This window comes from Odocoileus virginianus, chromosome 28, assembly GCF_023699985.2.
Source record: "Odocoileus virginianus isolate 20LAN1187 ecotype Illinois chromosome 28, Ovbor_1.2, whole genome shotgun sequence".
Lineage (NCBI taxonomy): Eukaryota > Metazoa > Chordata > Mammalia > Artiodactyla > Cervidae > Odocoileus > Odocoileus virginianus.
Window position 1 is genome coordinate 5,506,575 of NC_069701.1, and position 21,432 is coordinate 5,528,006.

General features: G+C 37.9%; 1 protein-coding gene across 4 annotated transcripts in view; it reads left to right on the forward strand.

The window, feature by feature from the left end:
• Window positions 1-21,432, forward strand: part of GRM5 (glutamate metabotropic receptor 5) — a 596,160-nt gene that overhangs the window by 218,335 nt on the left and 356,393 nt on the right. For all 4 annotated transcript variants that reach the window (XM_070457147.1, XM_070457146.1, XM_070457149.1 and 1 more), the window contains exon 3: window positions 13,041-13,290. In XM_070457147.1, coding sequence (XP_070313248.1) covers window positions 13,041-13,290 — 250 coding nt within the window. The remainder of the gene's footprint in view (window positions 1-13,040; window positions 13,291-21,432) is intronic.

A 21,432-nucleotide genomic window follows, 5' to 3' on the forward strand; every position in this document is an offset into this window, starting at 1 on the left:
ACAAGGAAAGCAGAAGGCTGTTGAGTTCTGCAGGGTTACAGTGGGAATCTGGGTCATAGCTTCTGTCTCAACTTTTCATTTTCCTCTGGGAAGAATAGCCAGAAAAAGAACTAAGGCAAAAACACTGTTATTTTTTCAGAAGGTTAATAAATTAATATGTTTTCACTTTCAAATCTCAGTTTAAGTTATACTAACAAGATAATTGGGGCTTCCCTGGTGGCTTAGTGGAAAAGATCCGCCTGCTAATGCAGGAGACTTGGGTTCAATCCCTGCAGAAGGAAATGGCAATCCACTCTGGTATTCTTGCCTGGAGAACCGCATGAACAGAGGAGCCTGGTGGGCTACAGTCTGTGGGGTTGCAGAGAGTCAGATAAGACAGTGACTAAAACAACAGCAGGAGCAGCACAGTAACCATTAAAATACCATATCCCTTTTAACGTCAGAACCAGATTTTTCTGTTCCCACTGTGCCGCTGAAGTCATTCCTTCCTCTGCAACGAAGATTTAGTTAAGTATTTAATAAGTGTGATGACGTGTCTATTTCCAGAAGCCTCTTATTTTCCAGGCCTTTTCTATAGAAAAGCTATAGCTAAGCATTGTATATTTTGTAGGAAGACTCTGATATTTAAACACCAATTCTCTGTAATGATGTGAAGTGGGTCATTTAGTACTAAATAATACATGTCTATAATATTACTAGAAATTGGGCAAAAGAGCTCTGTTTGTTAAATAACATGTTTGCTGAGATGAATTCTGTTTGGTAGTATCTGGAATTGGATTCAGATGAAACAGCTCGTGGTGGGTGAGTGAATGCCTTTGGAAGGGCCACAGAACTGAATTGAGTGATTCTCTCTCAGTGCTTTAAGGGCAATAATGTACTAAAGGAAAGGAGCATGACTTTGAAATTTAACAGATGAATGGTGAAATTCGAGCTCTTCTACTCACTAGATATCAATTATTTGGGAAATTATTTCAGCATAAATGCTCTGTAATGTACATGTGGGAAATAATAGCTCCCTCATAGGATTGGTTGGTTTAAATAATAGCAGTAAGAGTTATTATTACTAGTTTAATTTGACATGACTAATGCAGTATTTGGCACATACTATTAACCTTTTTCTCTTGTGTTGTTGGAAGAGGGTGTTTGCTATGACCAGTGCTTTCTCTTGGCAAAACTCTGTTAACCTTTGCTTCATTCTGTACTCCAAGGCCAAATTTGCCTGTTATTCTAGGTGTTTCTTGACTTCCTACTTTTGCATTCCAGTCCCCTATGATGAAAAGGACATCTTTTTTTGGGTGTTCATTCGAAAAGGTCTTCTAGGTCTTCATAGAACCGTTCAAATTCAGCTTCTTCAGCATTACTGGTTGGGGCATAGGCTTGGATTACCATGATACTGAATGGTTTGCCTTGGAAACGAACAGAGATCATTCTGTTGTTTTTGAGATCGCATCTAAGTACTGCATCCAAGTACATTCAGGCTCTTTTGTTGACTATGATGGCTACTCCATTTCTTCTAAGGGATTCCTGCCCACAGTGGTAGATATAATGGTCATCTGAGTTAAATTCACCCATTCCAGTCCATTTTAGTTTGCTGGTTCCTAGAATGTCGACATTCACTCTTGCCACCTGCTGTTTGATCACTTCCAGTTTGCCTTGATTCATGGACCTAACATTCTAGGTTCCTATGCAATATTGCTCTTTACTGCATCAGACCTTGCTTCTATCACCAGTCACATCCACAACTGGGTATTGTTTTCGCTTTGGCTCCATCCCTTCATTCCTTCTGGAGTTATTTCTCCACTGATATCCAGTAGCATATTTGGCACCTACCGACCTGGGGAGTTCCTCTTTCAGTATGTGGAAAATTCTGAAAGAGATGGGAATACCACACCACCTGACCTTCCTCTTGAGAAACCTATATGCAGGTCAGGAAGCAACAGTTAGAACTGGACATGGAAAAAGAGACTGGTTCCAAATATGAAAAGGAGTATGTCAAGGCTATATATTGTCACCCTGCTTATTTAACTTACTTGCAGAGTACATCATGAGAAATGCTGGGCTGGAAGAAGCACAAGCTGGAGTCAAGATTGCTGGGAGAAATATCAATAACTTCAGATATGCAGATGACACCACCCTTATGGCAGAGAGTGAAGAGGAACTAAAAGCCTCTTGATGAAAGTGAAAGAGGAGAGTGCAAAAGTTGGCTTAAAGCTCAACATTCAGAAAACTAAGATCATGGCATCTGGTCCCATCACTTCATGGGAAATAAATGGGGAAACAGTGGTAACAGTGTCAGACTTTATTTTTGGGGGGCTCCAAAATCACTGCAGATGGTGATTGCAGCCATGAAATTAAAAGGTGCTTACTCCTTGGAAGGAAAGTTATGACCAACCTAGACAGCATATTAAAAAGCAGAGACATTACTTTGACAACAAAGGTCTGTCTAGTCAAGGCTATGGTTTTTCCAGTGGTCATGTATGGATGTGAGAGTTGAACTGTGAAGAAAGCTGAGTGCTGAAGAATTGATGTTTTTGAACTGTGGTGTTGGAGAAGACTCTTGAGAGTCCCTTGAACTGCAAGGAGATCCAACCAGTCCATCCTAAAGGAGATCAGTCCTGGGTGTTCATTGGAAGGACTGATGCTGAAGCTGAAACTCCAATACTTTGACCACCTCATGCGAAGAGTTGACTCATTGGAAAAGACCCTGATGCTGGGAAGGATTGGGGGCAGGAGGAGAAGGGGATGACAGAGGATGAGATGGCTGGATGGTATCACCGACTCAATGGACATGAGTTTGAGTAAAGTCCGGGAGTTTGTGATGGACAGGGAGGCCTGGTGTGCTGCGATTCATGGGGTCGCAAAGAGTCAGACACAACTGAGTGACTGAAGTGAACTGATGAAGCTTTTACCAGCTAATTCCACAGGCTTTAGGTAAATGTTGTTGATAATGGTGATTAAAACTGTCATGTACTGTGAGTGCTTACTTTGCCCCATGTTCTGGTCTAATAACTTTCCCTAAGGTACCCTGTGGGCTTCCCAGGTGATGCTAGTGGTAAAGAATCCGCCTGCCAAGGCAGGAGATGCAGGAGACACGGGTTCAATCCCTGGGTCAGGAAGATCCCCTGAAGTAGGAAATGGCAACCCACTCCAGTATCCTTGCCTGGAAAATTCCATGGGTGGAGAAGCCTGGTGGTCTGCAATCCGTGGAGCTGCAAAGAGTCGGACATGACAGAACCTAGCACACACATATCTAGAAATAGAACCCCTCCTTGGGCTTCCACACTCTCTTCCAATTATCATCATACTTCTTAGCTCTTCTTCACTGCCAAGCATCTCTCAAAAAAGTTGTATAAATATACTGTCTTCACTCTCTGACTCCCATTTACTCACAGTCTACTCCTTTATAGCTTTGACTGTGTTGCCAAAATCAGTGGATTTTTTCCACTATGCATCTCATTTTAGCAGTCACACTGTTAATGTCCAGAAGAAAGTAAAACATGCTGGTATCTTCATTCCCAAAGCTGTGCATTCTCTTGGTTTCTTCTCCTTTGTCTTTGATAGCTTTGTCTTTTCAGTTAATGCATAAATATTTGAATTCTTTAGGGTGTAATCAGAGCTCTCTTTCTTTTGCATCCTACATGTTCATCTATTACTGTTGCTGTCCATATTCTGATGATCTCAAATACTTCCAGTTTTAACTTCTCTTTCCTGAGCCAGAATGTCATTCAATTTCCAATTTGGCATTTCTACTTGGCAGAAATTTAAAAATAAATTTAAAATAAATTCTAAAACTTGATACTTTTTCTAACTTTGCTTCTCTTTCAGTTTTGTCTATCTCAATTCAACCCAGTTGTATGAACTAGAGTTACTGGAAGGGCTAGTTATCTCAATTTTTTATTCCAACCCCCAGCAACCCACATTACAGAACCAAAGATGGCACTCACACTGGCTATAATTGACTTGTGTGATTTTTATACAAGTCAATTCCCATATATTTTTATTTCATTTATTTGATTTCATGACATCTGCCATGTAGGGATTTGTGTGGTCAACTTGTACCTTTGTTCTGAAGATCAAATTTTCTTTTTCTAGCACCATCCCTGGTAGCCAAAAAAACAAAGCAAGTTCAGCAGCACATTATACCACTCAGCAATGCACTTGGCACATACTTTTCTGACAAATTGTAATATCCCTGGTTAGGATTTCATAATTATTATTTCTGTGTATATTTCAAAATCCAAATTACTGTTATGCTATGCTAGCTTTATTTTTCTGAATTATCTATTGGAGTATTGCTCAAATGTTGCTTATATACTCCATGTCTAGTATAATGTCTCCAGTGAACTTGCTGAATGAAATCCTTCTAGTATTTCCAATAATAAAGCATCTTGGATGAGATTCAATATGTCCTGCCTCACAGTGAATAATCTGCTCTGTGGGTCATGTCATTGAAAGACTCCATGGTAAGATTTGAAATAAGTGGCCCATACTTGGAAATCTGTTAGCAAAGGTTTTCATAGCAAAGGCATTTTCCATAATTTGTGGAGTCTTGATGAGAGTATATGTTTACATTGTTTAGTTCTGAGGAGAAAAACATCTACCTTGAAGAACTTGATTGTCTTGTGCCAGGAAGTAAACAGAAGCAAATGAGTGCAATAGAGAGTTTGAAATTGCTCTCCTCTTTGTGTATGTGGCTATAATGTGAAAAGACATATATTTTTGAAAAGGGGAACAACTTCAAAAAGAGATGGTAATGAAATAAGAAGAGGTGTTTATCTCTCTGGCTTTTCTCGCTCCCGGTTGTTTAATTAACCACGAGCTTAACCAAGACACAGCCCACTCAATATGGGCAGTTTTGTCTAAGATCGCTTGATGAATGCTTATGGCCCCATGAATGGACGGGAAGTGTTGATTAGGCGCTCACTGATTAATCCTGCCCACACATATTTTGGGGGATGGTATCGTGCCAGGCAGTAACTCCCATGAAAAATGGCAGCATTTTCCTTCACCAGTAGTTGCCAACAAAATATACTGTTTATAATAGCAACAGGAAATTAGGAGTAAAAACCACTTGGAATGTATTTATAAATTATTATTTATATTGAGAATCTTAATTTCCTTTTTGAAAAAAAGATAATTTGGGTCAAATAAAAGGGGAAAAAATCTCTTAATGTGGAAGGCCAAGCTCAGTATTTTTTTTAAGTGAATTACATTTCGTAAAGTGAATACTTTCTGAAAGAATAGATTTACATTTTTTTAAGATAAAATTATTTATCTTTGGCAGCACTGGGTCTTTGTGGGCTTTCTCTAATTGCGGGGAGCAGAGGTTACTCTCTAGTTGCGATGAATTACTAGTTACTCTGGAGCTTGCAGGTTTCAATAGTTGTGGTGCCTAGGCCTTGCTGTTCCACCACATGTGGGATCTTACCTGACCAGGGATTGAACCCACATCCCCTGCATTGGCAGTCAGATTCTTAACCACTGGACCACCAGGTAAGTCCAGTTTTTAAATTTTTTAGCATCCACTTGATGATTATATTTGAACAAATAAATTTACTCTTCCAAAATTTTATCTTTGTGTTCAAAATATCCCTGAGTGGGACTTACCTGGCAGTCCGGTAATTAAGACTCTGTGCTTCTAATGCAGGGGGCATATATTTCATCCCTGGTTGGAAACTAAGATCCTCCATGGGGAAGTGAGATCCCACATGCTGCATGGTGCAGCCACCCCGACCCCCCCACCCCAACTGAAAAAAGTAAAGGAAATGCAATTATAAACTTTTCTAGCAATCACAAATAGCAAAAATTATGCACTTCCGTGTTATAAAATAGATCAACAGGCTCCAATGTGTTAATATCTAGAGTCTACCATGTGCCTAGTATTATACCTGTATGTAATTAATTAATTAATATTTGTCAAATGAATATCTAGGCTATACTGTCCCTCTAGGGAGATCCTTGAAAAACATGATGGAGCAGGTCAGTTTTGTCCCACAAGCATTTGCTGGATGGCACTAGGAAGATATGGTCTATATCCTAAGTTACACCCTGGGCAGTTGAGTTGGAACAGAAAGAATTCAACATAGAGAAATGGTAAGATTTCAACATAGCGAAATGGGAAATAGGTATTCCAAGTAGAAAAAGCATCATGAATAAAACTAAGTAAGTGGGAAGATGTGGGGTATGTTCCATGTGAAGGACCATAATAAGTAAGATCCCCAAAATGAAAGACAGGAGATGATAAGAAGTTATGCTCCCAAGTAAGTAATAATGAGGGTCTGATTATGGTGGGAGAAGTAAAAGTACAATGGAAAAAAGGGAAACAACTGTCAGAGAAAATTATTTATATCTCTTTAGTATGATTCTATTAGTTTCACTTTTATTCTTATAATCAGTTTCTGTAATACATACGGACTTATGATTTGAATCATACCTCCAATGGACATTTTGCCAGAAAAAACCTCATTTACCAGATATAGCTTATCAACGTCACCATACTTTATTATCTCTTCTGAAGTATGTTTGAGCCACAGTACCACCATCTTTACTAACAGTGAATTAGTGCCTCCTGAACTAGTAGTTGTCTGTGGTTTTGCATTGTATACTAAAAAATTGTTCCATGCCTATGCTTTTAAACACAAATTTCAAATAAATAATCTCTCTTAGGTTAAAGGAAAGATTTCAAGTCATTCTTTAGCAAGTCTTGTTTTCACTGTGTACTTTATAGGCACAAATGGAGGCAGATGCTTCCAGATCCTACCTGAAACACCACGGGTCAAACAGTACTTGTGAAAGCATCTAGCTTTAAATGACATTCAAATGTGAAATATTAGAATCTCTTATTATCTGAATATCGAAGCTATCGGAAAATAATCTAGATGTTTTGACTGTGGTACAATTCTGTCCTTCAGGCTTTTAGTGGAATAATATATTCATTATATTCAACAGTGTGATACATTCTAGACACAACCGTTGCAATTCTGATTTTAGGTAGGATAATTAATTTTACAAATATTTTCATCTGGCAGATTTCCTCTTGATGTTGATAACTTTGTACCTGCTCATTCATTCGCTTTTTTTTTGTTTCCACTTTTTTTTTTTTTATTCTGCTGTGCTAGCTATCTTCCAGGCCCCTTTAATGACTTAAGAATACAAAAGAGAATAATATTCATGGCCTGAAGGTATATAGTCTTATTGGAGCAAAGACAAGTAAAACCAATTCTCTATTGGAAGACTGAATGAAGAATGTATGTAGGGATACATAGGTTGGGAAGAATGTGCAGAAGAATTCCTTGAGCTTAATATTAAAGTAAGCAGATATCAACAGTAAGTAGAGGTCATTTGACAGGAGAGAGACAAATTAACTGGGCTTTTCTATTTTAATTTAGATGTATAACATCTTGTGGAAACCATCTCAATTGTAAAATTTTTCTGGCATACTAGAAATGAAATGACTTATTTGATTTTAAGTAGAGCATCTGCTCTTAGAATAAATGTGAATTAAGCATTCTGCCATGGCTTCAGGATTGGTATCTTTCTTGATATAAGAAAAAGAATAACCTTGATCCTATTTTACAGTTTCATTCATTAGGTTCTCATTCTGTGGTTGACATGGAAAAAATGCATACGAATTAAAGTTTTGAAAAATAATGTAGCAAAATCTAACTGATGTGATAGAAACATGGAACCCAAACAAAATGATATCTAAGCAGTTGTTTGAGATAATGGTTGATTTGGATCAATTTTGCTCTATAATAATACTGTTTACAAAATTAGCTTCCCCCAGATTCTCAAGTTATTTTTATTACTGAGATTGTTTTGTAATAATTTCATATGAGTGTCTCTTATCAGAAATACACCAGGATATCTAAAGTTGTAATTAATCTTTACTATTTTATGTTTGATTCAAGAAAATTATAGGAAAATTTTATCCTATCAGCAGGCTGATTTTCTTTATTCAGTGATATTCACTTGGCATTCCATTTAAAATTGTCCATATCTACTCTCCAATTTCAGTAACTTTCTAAGTATGTTATTTAACTTTTTTCATCAAACTTGTACTTTAATATTTTTCAAAATCACATTAAAGTAAGAAAGAAAATTTTAGGTTTTATTTTCTGTTTTTTCACCTTCATATTTCTAAGCAGTATGAATATATGCTTGCTTTTTTAAAGCCTGCTTTTTAATTTATGGAAAATACACATCTCTTGTTGTTGTTGTTCAGTCGCTAAGTCATGTCTGACTCTTTGCGACCCCATGAAAAGGAGCATGCCAGGCTTCCCTGTCCGTCACTATCTCCTGGAAATTGCTCAGACTCATGTCCATTGTGTCAGTGATGCCATCCAACCATCTCATCCTCTGTCACCCCCTTCTCCTGCCCTCAGTCTTTCCCAGAATCAGGGTCTTTTCCAATGAGTCTATTCTTTGCATCAGGTGGCCAAGGTATTCTAGCTTTAGCATAAGACATCTCTTACTTCACATATATTATTTCATCTTAGTATAATTGTATTATTAATCTCATTTATTAAGATTCAGATAATTTTGTTAATCACCTCTTTTGTTTTCTGTGTATCTTGACTTCCAAATAATGAGTGGAATATTTTCATACCCTTCCCTTTCCGGTCAGTTCTCTCTGCTTCCACAGCTCAACCTATAATCTTTCTCCATAATTTTTAATGGAAAGATTGCTCACATAGTATTTTCTATTACATAGTAAGTTTTCTACCTTGTGTAGTGTTGAAGGTGAAACTCCAATATTTTGGCCACCTGATGTGAAGAACTGACTCATTTGAAAAGACCCTGATGCCGGGAAAGATTGAAGGTGGGAGGAGAAGGGGATGATGGAGGCTGAGATGGTTGGATATTATCAGTGACTCGATGGACATGAGCTTGAACAAGCTCCGGGAGTTGGTGATGGACAGGAAGGCCTGATGTGCTGCGGTCCATGGGGTCACAAAGAGTCAGACACGACTGAGCAACTGAACTGAATTGAACTGAACTTTGTGTATGTGTGGATTTATACAGTTGGAAAATCAATAACTGATATTTGCATCATTACAACTATAACTAATGTGGACTGAGAGTAAACTGGCCTACAATTACATTTTCTTCTCATAATTCCAAGCCACAGGGCCTCTGCTACTTGAAAAAGAATGTCAAAAGAATTCATTCTTCCTTTAACCAGTGGCTTGAAATGAAGCCACAGACTAGTGTCTTATTTTACACCACATCTTTCTTTCTCCGTCACCTTTGTTTCCTTTTTGGAAAAATAAATCTTTGCTTCCTCACATTTTTGTCATTGTGTACCCTGCTTGAAATCAATTTCATTTTCTTCAAGAAGCCTATGAAATGTTTTTGTTTCTCCTTTATTTTTAAATATACAATTCTAAAATATAGTCATTGTATCAACTGCTGAAAAATCTAAATACTTCAAGCTTTCCAATTTTATTGGAGCACATACTCCCATTTTTTTTTAATTCCCAGCTTATAGTAGGTTTCTTTTTTGAACGTAAAATTAGTATTCTGCAGAATTTTTTTGTTAAACATACATTACAGCTCTTTTCTATTTTAATTTTAAAGAATACTGCTTGGACTTTGCTCCAAGAAAATCATATTTCCCTCACTAGTTTAAGCTTATTTTTTAGTTTAATATTCAGGATTAATGCGATTTGCTCCATGATTTATTTTCATTGCTCCAAGAGACAGCATCTTAACTATACTAGAATATTCTTTATAACCCCAATGTATGCGGTTACTGGGGCTTCCCCGGTGCTTCAGGGTAAAGAATCTGCCTGCAGTGGAGGAGCCACAAGAGACACGGGTTTGATCTCTGAGTCAGGAAGATCCCCTGGAGGAAGAAATGGCAATCCACTCCAGCATCCTTGCCTGGAGAATCCCCATGGACAGGGGAGCCCGGCAGGATGCAGTCCATAGGGTCTGAAAGAGTCAGACACGACTGAAGCGACTCAGCACACATGAGGTCCAGGCTGCCTATAAGATATTTTGTTGTTGTTTAGTCGTTAAGTCATGTCCTGCTCTTTTGTAACCCTCTGGACTGTGGCCTGCTGGTCTCCTCTGTCCATGGGATTTCCCGAGAAAGAATACTAGAGTGGGTTGCCATTTCCTTCTCCAGGGGATATTTCCAATCCAGGGATAGAACCAGCATCTCCTGTATGGCAGGTGGATTCTTTACCACTGAGCCACCAAAGAAGCCCATAAGATATTTCACATTCATAAATTATGATATACAAAAACGCATATATTAGGCAGTATTATCTATGATTTTCAGGTGATAAAACTGAGACTTAGAGACAATAAAAGCTAAACTAGAACCCAGACCTAATAACAAAGTTCTCTATTACAAGCTGCTTCTATATAACTTACTGTATAAACACACAATGTTTAAACAAGGCTGTTAGAAGGAGTGCTAAAGATTATTACTTTGTAAAGGTATTTTTTCTATTTAACTATGAATATATTGAGAATTTTCATTATTGCCATCACAATCATTATGCACTAATATCAAATTATTTTTGCAAATGTTCCAGCATTAATATAACCATTCAAGTGCAAGACAGTCAATTGAAAAGTAGAGTTGGCTAAAAATGATCAGAGGAAAACAGATTACTCAGGTTAGTGTAAGACTAAGAATGTAGCCCCCTTGGCACATTTTTCAGGAAGAGCCCTTTAAACATTGTTAATTGAAAAATGACTAAATTGGCCTACCTGCCATCATCAGCGAGGCTCCTTCTTGCTTTAATTCTGAAGGAAACATGCAGATGGCCGGCTGGTGTTTCTTGGCTGGGGCTCAAGCTGCTATAAAGGGACTAGTTCTGCTTTTCCTTTACAGTTGGTTCATGAGGATGAAGCTACACAAAAACCTACCCTCAATGTCTGAGGCTCTTATTTGCAGCAATGCACCCATGCTATGATAGAGCATACATAGGGCTAGGCGGGAGATGATAGGTGTTCAAACCCAGACTTGGCCATCTACCTGCTAATTGCAAACTTCAGTTGCATCAGCTGCAAAAGGAAGATAATAGTGAAGAAGGAATTCATAGGGCCTGGACTCCATCTCAGGCCTGTCCATGCTGCTCGTGTGTGGTCACCTCTCCAGTGGACTCTGAACTCTGTGCTGAGCGCCTATGGGAACGACAATGGAAGGATAAGACCCCCTCTGGGCAGGGGACTCTTGAAGATCACATCCAGGTTACTCATTGCCTAAGAGGAAACATGCCCTAATCACTCCCTGCCTCCGGACAGGTCATAAATTTTCTCCATATCTATCGGAATGTAATCACAGGTTTATTGACTATTAACTGGTTGGAATGTGACCACGGGCTTACTGATTACTTGACTGTTTGGAATGTAACTGTGGGCTTATTGATTATTAACTGTTTGAACACATAACACATGAATGATGGGGTTATTGTAGTTGTATTTACCCTTCCTTTGTTTATGTAAGTCTCAAGGAATTTGGGGTGGTGGGTTTGGACACGTACACATGGGGTATAAAAGATTTTCACAAATGCTGGTCGGGGTCCTTGGCTAAGAGGAGACTCTGCCTTGGGCCTGCCAGTGTAATAAACTGCACTCCGCTATCTGCATTGTCCTTCTGAGTGAGTTTGTTTCCTGGAACACGTGGCTATAACATTAGTACCTTTATCACAGAGTTCATGTAAGGAGCATTGAGCTCAAATGTATGAACTAACTTTCTATACATCAAAATGTTACAGAGCATAGTTATTTATGAGTTATCTCTCTTATCATTTTATAGTGAAATGTATGCAGTTGAATGACTTGTACTCATTTATTCCTTTGAGATCAACCCCTCCTGGTGAAATTCTATCTCCTGATTGCTAGGCCCTTTCCATCCCACAGCTTGGTCCCACAGCTTGGTTGTCTTGTAACTGTCTCCTGTATTTTTCAAATTAATCACCCTTCCCCACCTTACCTTTTGAAAACTCAAAAAATGAACCTGTCATGATTTATAGGGCCTCAAAAGGCTCCAAAAATATCTAAAATTGAAGCATCACGACCTTTAAATTGGAAAGAGAAATGCAGATATAATTGGGCTTCTGAGTCTCCTAAAAGTCAATGGTAGAAGAGTGGAGGGGATAGAATCTTCAGTCTTAGATCTATGAATGGAATGCAGCTTTCCACCTCCTGGGGATAGTAACTCTGGGCAACTGTAAACCTAACTGCCTCATCTGTTTTCTTATCTGTGGAAGGAGGTCATAATATATGTCTAAATATATTATTCTGAAAGTTAAAGGAAGTCACATATATCTTCATACACTTCCTGGCTGATAAGTGGTCATCAATATTGATCCCCATGTTATGTAATTTTAAAAGATCACCATCAGTCCTTAACCCCAGCACTTTGCTAAAATACTTTGGAATTATTCCCCCCATATCAGTAACTTTCCAGTGGTGTATAAAACTTCAAATGTTTTAAATGCACTTATATTTTTATCTATGACAAGACTAAAATCTCAATCAAGAATCTGGAATTTTCACTTGCGATAAAACCATAAACTATTATGATTAGTAATAAAATATATGGATAATAGTCTGTATAATAATAGTAAGCTATTTGTACATCTGTTCTACATAAAGTATATGTTTTGCATCTGTATGTTATGGCTTTAAACACAAAAATCTGAATCAGTGGGGTGAGAGGATCATCTAATGAGAAACAGATGAGAAAGTGAGACAGAATGAAAAAACAGCAGGTAAATATTCTCTATCATCTCACACTAGAATATAAACTTCTTGGAATCAAAGGAGGAGCCAGATTGCAGGTATTGTCTGTGATATTCTCTCAGCGGAAAAGTTTTTAAAGATCAATGTGTGTATGCCTACTGTAGTTTGACTGTATATTGTCCAAATAAGCAAATCAGTGAAAAAACAGAATCTCATGCATGTCTTCAAGTTCCAAATCCAGCCCTCCCAGGCCACCTGCACACTCCCAACCCCACTGCACTCCAGCTCTGCCCAGTGACTATAACATTCTCCCCTCTGCTTCTGTCTCCCTGCAGGCAACTATGGAGAAAGTGGGATGGAAGCTTTCAAAGATATGTCCGCCAAGGAAGGGATTTGCATCGCTCATTCTTACAAAATCTATAGCAATGCAGGGGAGCAGAGCTTCGATAAACTGCTCAAGAAGCTCACGAGCCACTTGCCCAAGGCGCGGGTGGTGGCCTGTTTCTGTGAGGGCATGACCGTGAGAGGGCTGCTGATGGCCATGCGGCGCCTGGGGCTGGCCGGAGAGTTCCTGCTTCTGGGCAGGTAAGTGCCGGGAGACAGTCCACCTGCAGGTGACAATCTCAGGGCCTTGGCAGCTTCAGAGGGTATCTTTTGCTTTGGAAGCTTAATCTGTTGTAGTACAAGTACAGCTTAAAAAAAAATCATAAACAGCAGAGCCCGGAAATAATCATGGAAAATAAGTAGATAAGCCATGTACTGATGACTGATGACAGCAGAAATCAACATATGGAAATGAGGAATCCTTAAGTTCTCAAAAAAGAATTGTAAGGAAATGAGAAGGCTTTTAAAATAACTTGCATAATCCCCCTTGGTAAGTAAACACATGTCAAACTTTATGCAGTCTCTTCTGAAATTGATTCTAAGAATGGCTGTGTAAGCTTGTTTTATAACGCAGCATTTTAGAATTTGGGGCTGGAATGGGCGGAATTGCTTTTAGAACTAATTTTAAGGCGTTGGTAATTTGGCCCATTATTTTATTTTGCAAGTGTTATCACATTGCCTGATCACTCACATTGTTACCAGATGAGTTTCTAAAAGATGAACTTCTACAGAGACTGACTTTAATTATCTGGATGATATGCTTGATTGGCACAACTCATCTCGTTTCCTCCTGATCTTGTTGAATCAGTATATTAGTGTTCTGCAAAGAAACCAAAACAACAATGTATATCTGTGAAAAGAGATACCCAGGGGAATCAAAGTCACGGCTCTGGTCCAAAACCTGGCAGGTGTGATTCTCAAGAAAATCAAATGCTTCAGTTTCAGTCTGAAGTCCAGAAAAGACTAATATCCCAACTCAAGCAGTCTTGGAGGAGGAGTTCCCTCTGACTCAACCTTTTTCACGTTTTCCATTGATTGGCTGAGGCCCACCCACCTTAGAGAAGAAGCTTTGTTACTCAGTCTACCCATACAAGTGTTAATCTCATCCAGAAAGATCCTTGTAGACAGAATGTTTGGCCAAATGTTTCAGCACCCTATGGCCCAATCAAGATGTCACATAAAGTTAGCCATCACAGTCCAAGTCAACAACATAGTTTGAAAAGGTGAACACAGTTCACCATTTCATACCTTTAAGAAGTCATAAATTTTTCTCGCTAGGTAGCCAATTTAAAGAAGAGAGACAACCTTCAGGACCACTCCATCTTTCTTAGTGTCACTGTTCAAATTAAAAGCCGGCGAACTTGTTATTAGCTTTTGATGGCTCATTAAAGAAAACATGCTTCCTTTGTTTTCCGAATGCTTAACTGACCTTCTGTGATGAGACTTAGCTCCGGCTTGGCTACATTTTATGACAGCCAGTTTATGTACCTAATTCTTTTCTGTCCAAGCTGATGGCAGTAGATTGATGGGACTGTTTTATATGAGGCCAACCATCCTTCATAAAAATGATGTGAGTGAGATTCCTTTCTCATCGGTGTCATACGTTTTGTTTAAAATCATCCCTTGTTGGAAAGAGTGATGCATCAGTTAGTTTCACACAATCCAGGAACGTCCTCACTGCCAATATTCTGATGTTCCAAAGTACAGAGTTACCAGTGGAATGAAAAGAACAAGAAAGAAGCTGGCTTTAAACAGTCCTGTTTTTCTTTATGGGAGGGAGACAGACAAGGGATTCTGCAGCTCCTGTCTGCTGCTTTGCCAACATAAATAAGTCAAATCCGAAGCACTTGCTTATCAGCCATATGTTATGTCAGCAAACAAATGTATTTTGATCACATGTACCCAAGAAAAATAGGTTGGTAAGTACTATATTTGCCCTTTTCCATCTATTTTTTTTGCCAATAGTATCACAAGGCCAAAATTCAATATTTTGTATATTTTAAAATTTATTCATATGTGCTGTTGATAAGTTTTTTCAAATCATTTCATACATGAAATAATAAATTCATAGCCTTAACTATATTTCTTAGTTCTCTCATTGATTGGCTAATAATAATACAACATTTACTTGAGCACCAGTTCATCTTTGAGTGATTCTGTTAGAAAAGTCTGAATTTCTCTGAATTTTAGATGTATCTCTCTATAATTTCTACATCTTGGATCGTGTTCTTCTCTTTGAAAGTAATATGCTGTATATACTCTTTCATATATCTGGAAACCACAGTCTGGTCCTTAGGCCCCTTCATCTTCCCTTGGAAATCCCTACTTCTTCCATTCCTATTTCTTCATAGTGAAAAGGACTTTGGGTCCTGACCATTTATCAGGACCATTTATAGGATCATTTATCAACTGCTGTATGCCAGTTTCTTCACTAACCATTTAAATGCATTGTTTCATTTAATTATTAATTTGACAAATATTAAGTTGCTAGGGACTTCCGTATAGCTCAGATGGTAAAGAATCTGCATGCATTACAGGAGACCCAAGTTCGATCCCTGGGTCTGGAAGATCCCCTGGAGAAGGAAATGGCAACCCACTCCACTATTCTTGCCTGGAGAATCCCATGGACAGAGGAGCCTGGCAGGCTACAGTCCACAGGTTTGCAAGGAGTTAGACATGATGAAAGCACTAAGACATAGTATCTGTTAAGATACTTGGACTATATTAGTGAACAAAATAGACAATAATCACTACCCTTGTGGACCTTCAAGATGATGAGTAAGATAGAAGTTAATAAGTGCTGTGAAAAAAATCTAAGAACAACTTGCATGATGAATACCATTCTCATCTCCATTTTATAGAAAGGACTTTAAGACTCAATAAATACGAAGTTATAGTAATAATAAGGCAGAATTTCAAATGCCTGTGTAACTATAGAGACTGAGCAGTTAGCACTGTGTTCTACTGCTTCCAACAACAGACAACAACAAAGGGAATTTAGATCATCTATTCACTCTCACTTTATAAATGAGGAAACGAATAACCCAAGTGTTCGAATGACATGGTCAAAGTCCCACAGGAACCCAATTATCTTGACTTAAAATCTTGTACTTTTTTCTCCTGTCACCTATAGAATAGGAAAGGGGAAAAGTTATAAATTAATAGCAGATTCCTGGTTCTTCATAGATTCTTGGTGTAGGGGAAAAAAAAAAAAAAACAACTACCCTAGATGATTCCAATGGAAGTTAGCATTTTTATATTAATGTTCCCTCCTAAAAACTCCCATCCATCTCACCCTGTAACTCCTGGTATTTTAAAGTAATTTTGTTCATATGTACTTCCCTGGTCTCTCTGTATGCTCCTTCCTTCCCTTACTCCCAACTCAAACTTAAATGGATCTTAGATACAAGAAGTCAAAATTAAGAGAAAAGACTATATTCAGAACTGCCTACAGGGCTCCACATTTAACCACTATAGTTACTTAAAAATCTATCCAGCTGCCTTGGGACAGGCCTTTTAATAGGTCATTCAACTAAAATGTTAGGCATGTCTGAGATAACTCTGCCTCCAAGACAACCTCATCAATCAATATATCTCACCATCTGTGCTGCTCATCTGTAGAATGTTAGAGTGATATGGACCTGGCCACTGGGTCTTCTCGTTTGAGCTCTGGGTAATCTGTTGTCTCATTGCCAAGAAAAATGTCCTGTCCGGGTCCCAGAAATAGTCTCACTAAACACCTTAGCCTTGACAGCAAGATGAGATCAGTAATCTGAACTGAAACAAAGGGGCTTATTTTTCTAGAATGGATACAGTGTTTTAGATCTTGACTTGGGAAAATATTGTTTGAGATGTATTATTTACAACCTGTAAAACCTAAATATTAACTTGGAAATAAGGACCAATTTTCAACAAATTAACAATTTAAAGATTGTTTTACCTTGTCTATGATTAGCTAAAACTATTTAGCTATTTGAATTAAGAATTTGATTATTACCAGGACACAAGAGGAAATGTACTTAAGTTTCAAGACTCATTGGAATTATTACCAGTGTTTTTTTCCCCCAGAGGTTATCGATTTCAAGCTACTGTTTTTAGCTTTTATTTTTTTTTAATTGAAGTATAGTTGATTTACAGTGTTGTGTTAATTTCTGCTGTAGAGCAAAATTATTCAGTTATATATATATACTTTTTCCATATTTTTTTCCATTTTGGTTTATCTCAGGATTTGAATATAGTCATTTATTCATCCTCTGTGTACTAGTTTGCATCTGCTAACCCCAGACTCCCACTTTATCCTTCCCCTCTTCTCCTGCCTCTTGGAAATCAGGTATCTGTTCTCTGTGTCTGTGAGTCTGTCTCACAGATGAGTTTATTTGTGTCTTATTTTTGATTGAACATATGTGCAATATCATATGGTGTTTGTCTTCCTTTTTCTAACTTACCTCACTTAGTGTGATAATCTGTAGGTCCATCTATGTTGCTGCCAGTGGCATCATTACATTCTTTTTTATGTGTGAATAGTACTGTGTGTGTGTGTGTGTGTGTACCACATCTTCTTAAACCATTCATCTGTTGACTGACAGTTAAGTTGTTTCCATGTTTTGTCCATTGTGAATAGTTCTGCTGTGGACATAGGGGTGCATGTATCTCTATGAATTTCAGTTTTATCCAGATATATACCCAGGAGTTGGATTGCTGGATTATATGGCAACTCTAATTTCAATTTTCTGAGGAAGCTCCAAACAGCTTTCCATAATTGCTGCACCAACTACATTCCCACCAACAGTGTACGAGGGTTCACTTTTCTCTACACTTTCTCCAGTATTTGCTACTTGTAGACTTTGCTTAAATAATCTCTAGATCCATCTATATTGCTGCCAATGGCATTATTTCATTTTTTTATGTATAATATTTCATTGTGTATGTGTGTGTTTAAATCTTCTCTAAACATTCATCTGTTGATGGACAATTGATTACTCACTGTAGTTAAATGACTGGACAAGATCACACTAGTTTATCCTAGTGGCTGTTCTAAGTATCACAAAGAGAGAAGTCTTTTAGCAGCAGAAGTGTTTATATATTTATGATAACTTCCCTGGTTATAGGTGGCTCAGACAGTAAAGAATCCTCCTGCAATGCTGGAGACCTGGGCTTGATCCCTGGGTTGGAAAGATCCCCTGGAGAAGGGCATGGCCACCCACTTCAGTATTCTTGCCTGGAGACTCCCCATGGACAGAGGAGCCTGGAGCATTACAGTCCATGGGATCACAAAGAATCAAACACGACTGAGTGACTAAACACAGCACATGATAACTTCAATCTAATTTGATTCAGCTTTGTTTTTGTTGTTTTAGGTTATCCTCTTAAAATTAAATAAGCCTAGTAAATTTAAATGCCTTAAAACTTGTTGTAAATTTTGTGATGAAATTGTAATGCAAGTAAAGTCAGCCAAACTAGGTCCTGCTTTGCCTGGTACTCCTTATCTTCATTTGAGTTGGAAAGACCAGACGAATTACATTATGTTCGGTCTATAAACAGCCCGTTGTTTGCATGCACATGCCTCAGATCATATGAAAAACTCTCTGAACCATATGGGTTGAGCACTGGGTGTGTGTGAAGAAATTTGGAGAGCGACCTAGGAGACAGTATTTTCAGCCTTGTAATATTTTGATATTTATTCCATCATTGGAAAAGGCTTTTTTTTTTAGGAGTGTGAGAATATGATAGGTGTTGTTTTCCTAAAGATAATCCCAGGATATGGCTTATGAATTAGATGAAGTCAGATGCATATAGATGAACAGTATCTCTAATGAAAATTACACTATTGAGGACTATGGCAGTGTGGGTGATGAAAAAGCAATAGACCATGCCCTTCTTACTAATTAAAATGTGCATATTACCTTGTTTGTGATGATAGCATCAGGAATATATGTCTGTGTCCAAGCTCACCAAGATGTATACATCCAATATGTGCAACTTTTTGTATATCATGCACAACTCAATGAAGTTGAAAAATATGTAGGAGCTGCTAAAGTGTTGGATAATAAGGAGTGTAGGGAGATGTCAAGGGTGTTTTCTATGTTCAGTTCAGTTGCTTAGTCATGTCTGACTCTTTGTGACCCCATGGACTGCAGCACGCCAGGCTTCCCTGTCCATCACCAACTCCCGGAGCTTGCTCAAACTCATGTTCATCGAGTCAGTGATACCATCCAACCATCTCATTCTCTGTTGTCCCCTTCTCCTCCTGCCTTCAATCTTTCCCAGCATCAGGGTCTTTTCAAATGAGTCAGTGTTTCACATCAGGTGGCCAAAGTACTGGAGTTTCAGCTTCAGCACCTGTCCTTCTAATGAATATTCAGGACTGATTTCCTTTAGGTTGGACTGGTTGGATCTCCTTGCAGTCTAAGGACTCTCAAGAGTCTTCTCCAACATCACAGTTCAAAAGCATCAATTCTTTAGTGCTCAGCTTTCTTTATAGTCCAACTTTCACATCCATACATGACTAATGGAAAAACCATAGCCTTGACTAGACGGACCTTGGTTGGCAAAGTAATGTCTCTGCTTTTTAATATGCTGTCTAGGTTGGTCATAACTTTTCTTCCAAGGAGCAAGCATCTTTTAATTTCATGGCTGCAGTCACCATCTGCAATGATTTTGGAGCCCAAGAAAATAAACTCTCACTGTTTCCATTGTTTCCCCATCTATTTGCCATGAAGAGATGGGACCAAATGCCATGATCTTACTTTTCTAAATGTTGAGTTTTAAGCCAGCTTTTGCACTCTCCTCTTTAACTTTCACCAAGAGGCTCTTTAGTTCTTCTCTTGCTGATTTCTAGATTATTAAGTGTATAACAGGATAGATGATGTTACCTTTATTGAGATGAAAACAATTGGATAAGAACCAGGTATGAGGTAGAGAGCAGATCATGAGTTCAGTTTGGATAAGTTGACCTAATGTGCATTTCAAACATAGAAATAGCCAAGAAAGCAAAATAATTTGTAAATCTGGAGCTCAAAAGAGAAATATGTCTTTACCACTGGCACTACCTGGGAAACCCCAAAAGAGATATATAGGCTGTAAATAAAAATAAGCAATACATCTGAAAAATTTAGCTTTATTAATGGAAGATGTGGATATGTAGAATTAAAACAGAAAATATAAGAAATTGTCTTTGAGGGATCTCAACATTGAATGATTGCAAGAAAAATGAACTCAATAAAGGAGATAGAGAAAAAGCAAACTCACGTTTTGGGGAGGAAAACCCAGACAGTGCTGTGACCCATGGAAGAGCATGTTCAAAGCAGAGGCCACCAGTGCCAAATGATTCTAGGAGACAAGTGCAAATAATTTTGAGAGGACCTTTTCTGAAGTGGGAGTAATTGAGGGTTTAGCAAGCGTTGAGTGAATGGAGAAATAAAAACAATCAGAATGAAGTAGCTAAGAAGTGAGTAGGAGGTGAGAAAACAAACCCAGGGCATACAAGCCTCTGCTCTAGAAAGTGAAACTAAGGAATGAAAAATGATGGAACTGTATATTGAGACAAAATGAGGTCAAGAGAGAGGTTTTTAACATAATATTTTACTTTTTCTCCAAAACTGTAGTTTATGATCCTGAAAAGTATTTTAAACAGTGAACTAGCTATACAATTAAAAGCATTTATTTTCACATCAGTAGCAACACAGGGTATTATTAAATGTTTTGGTGTTTACTAATGTTATAGGTGAAACTTAGCATCATAATGTTTTAATTCTTAATTCCTTAATTATGAATGAGATTGTACATCTTTCATATTTTAGTCAATAGGTAATATATATTTATATTTTCTACAAGCTACCTGATCATGCACCGAGTCCATTTTTTTGTTTATTTTTTCTTATTGGTTTATATAAAAGTTCTTTATAGATTAACAAAAGTAGATTATTGACATATGTAGCAGATATTTTCCCTCTTGTAATTAATTTGACTTTACTTACAGCATTTCGAACAATACCAAACTTTATACTTTAGCTATTTTTTTTCACATTTTTCTTCTATGACTCTTGCAGTTTGTATATTGCATACAGAGGCCTGTCACAGAGATTTTTCTTAATGGGTTGTTTAACTTTAGGATCCAGGTAGAATAGGATGATATAATAAATGGGGGGACAGTTTATAGTATCAAGTCCCTAAAAATGTGGAAATGAGTGACATTTACAGTGTAGGTGGAGGGCGGAAGCTGAGGAGGTCAGCTCCAGATTTGGAACAGAAAGAATTTATGTCAGGGGAAAGGTAGGTATGTTTAAAAGTTTGAAAATAGGAAACTCGTTTAGTAACCCCTCTTTCCTTTGTAAATTCAGAGAC